General features: G+C 35.2%; 1 protein-coding gene across 1 annotated transcript; it reads left to right on the top strand.

The window, feature by feature from the left end:
* Window positions 1–7596: 7596 nt before the first annotated feature.
* Window positions 7597–8145, top strand: LOC137744475 (uncharacterized). Its single transcript, XM_068484280.1, has 2 exons — window positions 7597–7744; window positions 7829–8145. Exons 1-2 carry the CDS (start codon window positions 7597–7599, stop codon window positions 8143–8145), a joined length of 465 nt encoding a protein of 154 aa, XP_068340381.1.

Here is an 8145-nt window from a genome sequence, read left to right as displayed (position 1 = left end):
TCCCATCAATCTCCATGAGATTTCCACTGAACGCTACGCAACTCTTTTCATAGTTGATTGCTTGGCCCGAATTCATAAATCTTGAGCAACGCCTTGACCCTTTGACATTCTTGGAGCTAACTTTGAGCGAAAATAAAACTATCATCTGCGAACAAAAAATGGTTGACACTTGTATGTAGTTTGAATCTATGCAATTTGGGAGTACATATATGTAACTTTGGAACAAGAGTAGGTTGATTAAGAAAAGGACTTACGGTTCGATTAGAAAGTACTTATTCGTTGAATTAGAAGGCAACTTGACTTGAAGATTGAAATGTTGAATCCAATAGGGGAGAAGAATATTATTGCAAAACTTAGGCAAAAACTTACAATTTGAATTATCTAAGATAACCCTGAAGGTAGTGGATTGTTATTTTATTGGTTACGCAAAACAATTAAGGTTTTATGTTTTTTCGGATCATAAACATACCATAAGTAGGAACTAATTACATAGAATATGAGGACAATAGTGTGTGAATAAAGAATTTGTTTTGAAGAAGGAGAGGAGTTAAACACACCAATGTTGTAAACCTACAGAAAATAGACCAAAAGATGCTGTAGACGATATCGAATAAGAAGAAGATCAAGATGGAATCTCTATCGAAGGCCCTACAACAGAACAAGAGCCAAAGAGGTCTGACGGTAATAAAGTCATCTACATGATTCAATTTTGTGTACTAATAAAGAGGTTATTTCTAGTTCACATTTTGGAGGAGGGTTGAAGCTATATAAACTAAATTAGAGTTCATGAAAAACAATAAAGCGTGGGACTTAATGGAACCAAAACAAGGTATTGGGTCAATAGGACGTAAGTGAGTATTTAAGTGTAAGAAGGATTGAAGGAGCCAAAAACCTTGAGATATGTATATGTATATTAAGGAGGTTGAGTTTCGATGACAAAATTCTCTTTACAGGGAAAGAATATATGTACTTTTCGGTTCTTGCTTAATGTATGAATTGTTTTGGTTGATTGTCTTGACAGTTGATTCTCTTTTAGAGCAAACTGGGATTGTAAACCAAGAAATTTGGAGGTTTTAAAGAAGTAGGGCTTAGTAATGCTTAAGGGATTATAGTAAGAGAAAAGGTGAGAAAGCTCATTACTGTTAGCAAATTATGACTAAAGTAGTCGTGCTATTAGAAGTTGGACAAAAGAAATTTTAGAGCCTTGAGGTATTCAAGAGATTTGAAAGAGTAGAGATTAAGCATAGGCCATATGCAAAAGAAAATGTTGTGCTATCTCAGGGGTCAATCTAAAAACACATACTAGTTTTCAAGAGGAAAGAAAAGTTGGAAATAAATGGTTTATTCAGATTCCAATTTTGGTAGATTATATATTTCTAAAGTCAATTTCTAGTTTTGTGTTTGTATTAGAAATGGAGGTGCAAAATTATAGACAAATGTTATGCAATCAACAGTTATTTTTCTTTACTATGTATCTATATATATAAAGGGAGAAGACCAGTTTGGTGAAGCATTCAAAATACCAAAAATTGTCCTTCAAGAATTCTTAAAATTACAATTGAACCATAAGAATTTAAAGTAATTCACCACATTTTAATTTTGAATGAATTTTAAATTTAAAACTTTAATTAAAAAAAAACTCCCATGTTAGTGGGCGGTTTCATGGTTTTGCTTCATTTTTTTTTATGAATAATTTTTTAATAAAAATATAAAATAGTTATTTAAAAAAAAATTAAAAGACATAACCTAATATAAAAAGGTCAATTGCCACACGCGTATGCGTGTGGCAAGAGGCTAGTATATACTTAATTCGTGGATGTTGTGGGGCTCTAACGCATGCAGGGTAGTTAAAGTTTTCTCCATACCTGATGCCCTCAATATTTGCTAGAAAGAGGAAGAGTGAGGAAATGATATACAAGTGTTGATTATATTTACACTACAGATATGACTACATATATATTAATAGAGTTATTCCTTAGTTAGTTTCTTTAAAGCATGTCACTAGAATGGGAGAATTATCAAGCTTTAAGGATGCCTAAAATTAGTGGGAGCTATTTTGCTTTTCAATTAAAACTTCATGGATATGCATTAAGGATTGATGTGTTTTATTTCTAAATACTAGTCATTACAGCTAGCCAATTTTGAAGATTGTCTTTTCGACATAGGGGCTTATTTTAAGCATTAAGGAAGATCACGTTGTGATCGTAAAGAAGACCATGTATGTGTTAAGTGTGATACTTTATGTGTAAAGAGGACAACGTATCATATATATATATATGTTTGTCCACGACTTGTTGGTACTTTATGTGAATGTTATTGCTTGTATGTGATTATAGAGGTACACATCCGCCGTATTGGATATCGTAGTCTATGGTCCTACGAGCTAATGATATTTGACACTAAGTTTGAATAGATATTGCTATCAAATAGTCTTCCAAAGTTGTGCGTGTCAAGAAATTTATTCTTGATCCAGAGAGCTTCTTGAATAGATGTCACGTCCAAGTGGAAGAATGTGAGACTTTTATTGGGCTTACATCTATTTAGGAGTCCTAATTGTGAAACAAATTAAGATGTAATTCTTCATTCCAACTGACAAAGGAAAAAGAAAAGAAAAGGCCATTGCGAAGTGAAATTCTCATTCCTACACGAGTTGGTAACGTTGGTAATATTTCTCATTCCTATACAACTACGGGTTGTGTGATGAGCTAGTTTTTTTTTTTTTTCCTTTTTTTTTCTATTTTTTTCTTTTGTTTTTTTTTTTTTAATAAATCAAAACTCTACTATACGAGGGATATTTTATTGATAACGAAAAAAATTCATACCTAGTCAGGGGTTGACATAAACCTTACCCCTCATAATACCAAGAAAAGAGAAAAAGAACATGAATAAGAAGGGGGGACATAAACCTTACCCTCTAGAAACAAAAACAAAAACGATACAAGGAAAAGAGGGGGGGGACATGAAACCTAACCTCTCTAAAGCCAAACCTAAAGGGTCTAAAACCTGCAAAACAGGTCAAACAACACCACCACAAGGTTAGGAAAAAACAAGAAATGAAGACATACCTGCATGGTGAGATGCACATTAGGTTGAGAAGTGGAAGCCAGGCACGCCTACATAATCTGAAAACAAAGCATCACGAGCCAGCGGCATAGGGGAGTCATGCCACACCAAAGTTGGAGAACACAAGTCCGTTTTAGCAAATTTATCCACAACAACATTTCATTCACGATATATGTGAGAGGTGTAGAAGGTCATATTCCGAATGCGGTCCAGACAAATAGATCATTGTGTACGAAGAGGTCAAAGAGGATCAAAATCGGTTGATTGGATAGCAGAAAAGTCACCTTCCAACCAAAGGCAATGCTATCCCACCTGATAAGCAAACTCGACACAATAATAGTTGCTGATAATTTTGCAAAAAATGAGTTGCTATGACCAATCCATTGGCAAAAACCACCAAGAAACTAAACATGGTAATCCCTAAAAACTCCTCCACATAAAATTATAAATTAAGTGTGATGAGAATATAAGAATCTAATTAGTAAGGTGATTGGTGAGTTACATTTTCGATTTGTATAACCATCAATGTTTGTATACTGATTTCATTGTTATGTGATTTTCAGTTAAAGACTAATTTTGTTTTCCTATCATGTTCACTCAGTGGTGTTATGCTAGAGTTGGAAGGCACTATAGGGGTAGAATTGCAATCTTCTTGACATGGAAAGGTAGTCTCCGTGCAACCACTCTAACCAAATACTTTACTAATGCTTTTCAACTATTACTATAATATTTGTGATATATTTTTTGACGTCTTTTAGATTTGTTTACCTTACCAATGCAACAATTAAGGAGTTACAAATTTGAGGACGAAATTTATTTGAAGGAGGGTACATTGTAATACCCCGTATTAAAAAAAAAAAATTATATATATATAAATGTGTGTGTGTGTGTCTAAGTAATTAATTTTATTTCAAATGTAATGACTTTATTGGATTTCTTTATATACGTTATGAGTACAAAAAAAACCTCGTATTTTTGGCATGTAAGTTAGTAGGAATTTTTCACTACAAGAATAAATTAAAGCCTGGCTAGTACTTTTAAGGCCCTGCGTGACGAGTTTTGCCCGACTATTCTTTTCTGACGAACCTCTGTTGGGTAAAGTTTCCAGCAATAAGTGCTCCTTTTATCCAACAAAGATTTTCCCTCTGGCAAAGTGTTTTGTGTGTGTGTGTAGTGTGTACTGGAGATATGCATACAGCTGCTTGAATTTGGTTGATTGTTGTTATCATTCATTATTGTGTTTACACCTCTTGAGAAAAATAATTTCTGCAGGATTTTTGCCCAAACGATGTGTGAATTTGCATCACATGTCAAGAGACATGCTAGTTTGATCAAAATAGGGATTAGTAGTGGGGCTCACTTCACATCGAACATCACCGATCGAAACCGTTTATTTTTCAAGTTGCATTTTATAGATTGTCCTTGAAAAATATTAGCCAAATCGAAGATGTTCGAGACATCTAATTGAGTTCAAAGAAATTGACGAACACTATGTTCCAAGAAACATTGAAATTTTATTATGACAATAAAATTAGTAAATGGTTTCGGATTGAATTGATTTTTTTCCAAGGATGATCTATAAATGAAGACTTACAAAATAGACGTTCGGATTGTTGAAGTTCGTTGTATAATTGGCCCTATAACCAATGGCGGATTCAAGATTCGAACATCGGGTGGTCCTAATCAAGCTACGCTAGGTCCAAGTCTGGCGGCGGGGTGGGGCTTAGTGCCTAAGCGCCTTGACAAGGCCTAGGCAGGGGCATAGCCATGTATTCGGCGGATTTAAGTAAATTATTATATGTCACATATAAATAAAATTCCTATTTACACTTAAAAACTGTACTTGTATTGAGAATTTGGTTTTATCATTTTGATTAGGTTTATTATTTAACATGTAACATACAAAATATCAAAAAAAAAATTCTTTAGTATTTTTGTGAATTTGATGGTACGAGATGAATGTTAAAGTGATTACGAGTTCATAATACTTGATAAAATATTTTTGAAAGTTGAAAAGTTTTTTATCACCTACTGGCTCACTTTACAACCAACCCCAAACTTTTAAAATCTCACATACAGTACAGTAACCTAAATAGTATATCAACATTTGATAAAGTTTAAGAAGAATAACTCCAACTCACTTGAAGAACTCAAAATCTATATCTATACTTATCACACATACTATTAATTAATTTCAGAAAGTTGACAGGTTGTTTCTTTTAATTTCAAAATGGCCAATGTCAGTTTTTATTTAATAAAAGGATAAACGGTGTCGTCCAGTTCAAGATTTTTAACTGACAGTTTTTTCTTTCCCCGTTTTCTTCCTTGCCCTCGCGCTCGGGACTATGAATGAATCTGCCCCCGCCCTTACTAGTCCTAATTTTTACAAAACAAACTGAAGATCCTCTTGAGATAGGTAGAACTAACATTTTCAATAGGCGCATGCACTTTTATATAAAAAGGGACATTATGTTGTGTCTGGATTTTATGGCTAAAGACGTACATATGAATATAATACAGGATATTGACGCATCATATGTTGCACGTCGTATTAAATTTTTTTGTTGATTGTGAACCTGTATGAGCTTACAAAATGCATTATTTACTTGATCCTCTGTATTCGAAATAGCGAATTCGACGGTTAACGAAAATGACATATAAATTATAATATACCGAAAATGTCCTATTATGCTCGTATGCTTTAGCCCGTGACATAAGTCGGTGGATGTTCACGAATGGGGAACAAAAATAAATCCTGATTTTTTTGGCTGAAAAAAAAGAAGATATTAGCTTTGGGCCAGAAGTTATGAGTTTCCGTTGTGGGCCAGAGCCCAGAGACTTCAGCCGGTTCGTTCTTAACAGAAAGGACGACGTCGTATCGCCCTCCTCTTATACTCTGTTCTGTTGGTCTTTCCCTCCATTTCCCACTTTCTACTTTACGAAGCAAGGAGCAACGCTGCTGAGAGAGAGAGAGAGAGAGAGAGAGAGAGAGCTCAGGAGTCGGAAGTGACGATTCGCAGTCGCACCTCTAGAATTTCGTCCCGAACCGAAAACGATCAACATCTGTAAGCTTCTTAGTCCTTATCTCAGATTCATTAATTCCTGATACAGTTTGTTTATAGTTTGATTTTTTCTTGGAATTGAATTTTCTTGATGAGAATATTTTCAAGAATCGAATTGCTTGATTGATTAGGAGAATCTGAGTAGGTAGTATAATGTACTTCCCTTGTGTTTGATATGATGAAGCATTTCTTGAACCGGAGGAAATTGTTGCGTTTTTTTTTTTTTTCGATTGCAGCGTTGCAATTTTTATTTGGGGCAATTCTTCTTTAATTTAGGGTTGAAAATTTATGCCTGCACTATAGCCTCCCAGTTGATAACATAAAATCTTGTATAAGTAAGATTAAAGAAAACTTAGAAAACGACCAGGAATGGGGTTTGAGGACCACTCATTTATGGAATATATGTGTATACTGTATTTGTAGATTAAGAATTTGCTTCTGCACTTTCCTAAAACCGCATACATTTTGGGGATTAATTATAAAATTCCTCTTATGGTAGTTAATGATTAGAAGCGCAAGGAGTTGATAATGTGACTCTATTTATCTTGAGAGCATGCTCGAAAGGAGCGGGATGTCGAGGGAGTAGAAAGTACTCGGCTCAGACTTGTCCATTTTCATGGTTCATGCATATGTTTATAAAATGGAAGCCTATTGGAAGGCTGGAGAACCTAGGAGATCCATATAAAATGAAAGCCTATTAGAAGCTTTTTACGGGCCTATCAGATCATACATAAGATTTTTTTTTTTTTTACTCTTGCAGGTTTTGGTTCAATATGGAGGTGCATATTCAGCCCATAACATGCCCCATCACAAATATCGTCATTTGGGAGCCTAAGATTGAAGAAAATGCTAAAAAGTTCTCAAGGTATCTCTCAGATTATGAAGAGTTGCAGATTCTTGGCGAAGGGTCCTATGGGGTTGTAGCGCGCTGCAGGAACTTATTAGACAACAAAGTCTATGCAGCAAAGAAAATTACTCTAGGGGTTAATTCTTTGGACTTTGAGACCATCCAACGGTAAGAAAATAAGAATTTGGAATTTACCGTGAAATTATATTTGTATTTTTAGGCTATTGTATTCTTCTCGTTTAACTAAAAAGGCATTCTATGTATATATGCAGCGAGGTTGACATTGTATCGGGATTAAAACACCAAAATGTGGTGCAATACTACACCTCTTGGACTGATCTGACTTTTGCTGGTGAGAAAAGTCAACTTGAGCTGGAAGAAGGCCGAAATATGGATGATGATGGAAGTAACAGTTCCCTTGAAGAAGGACCTGGGAATACGAACAAAGACAAAGAGAAGCAGCAACTTCCATGCTTGTACATTGTACAAGAATGTTGTGAAAGGTACCAGATTGAGACTACCTAAACATATGTGTTCTGTATTTTTTTTCTTATGTTAACTTTGTTTGGTTAATCCTCTTTTGCAGAACTTTGAGTGAAGAGCTATTGAAGAGGGGGGGGTAACATGACATGGGATGAGGCATTGACTGTTTTCACAGACATAACAAGAGGGTTGCTGTACATCCATGGAAACAATATAGTGCATGGAGATCTGAATCCGTTAAATGTACTGGTAAAACACAACAATTGGAAGATAGGAGATTTTGGGATTGGTAAGTGTTTCGAATTTGTTTATTAGTAAAAGTAAAAGATTGTGTAAACTTTTGGAAAATAATTTAACGCACGTGTTTATGCAGCACGAAAGCTGGTGGGTAATTGTTTCGGGGATGAGGAGATAGAAGAAGCATTGAAAGGTCGGACGTATGATGCCCCCGAAGATAAAGTGGATTTCAAGAGGGACATTTTCAGCCTGGGTATGATTCTCGTGGAGCTGATTGCACAACCAAGGACAGTTGCTGAAAAGTATGACATTCTCAAAAGCTTTAAGAAGGACGGAAAACTTCCTGAGAAAGTGAGTGGCCATCCACTTAAGAGCCTTGCGCTGAAGCTTTTGGAAAACGACCCTGCAAAGAGGCCTTCGGCGGCAGAGGTTTTGGGTCGTATCACTGTTTAG

Source organism: Pyrus communis, chromosome 9 (assembly GCF_963583255.1).
Source record: "Pyrus communis chromosome 9, drPyrComm1.1, whole genome shotgun sequence".
Classification (NCBI taxonomy): Eukaryota; Viridiplantae; Streptophyta; class Magnoliopsida; order Rosales; family Rosaceae; genus Pyrus; species Pyrus communis.
The sequence above is the reverse complement of the archived record's forward strand: the minus strand, read 5'-3'. Positions and strand labels throughout refer to the sequence as shown.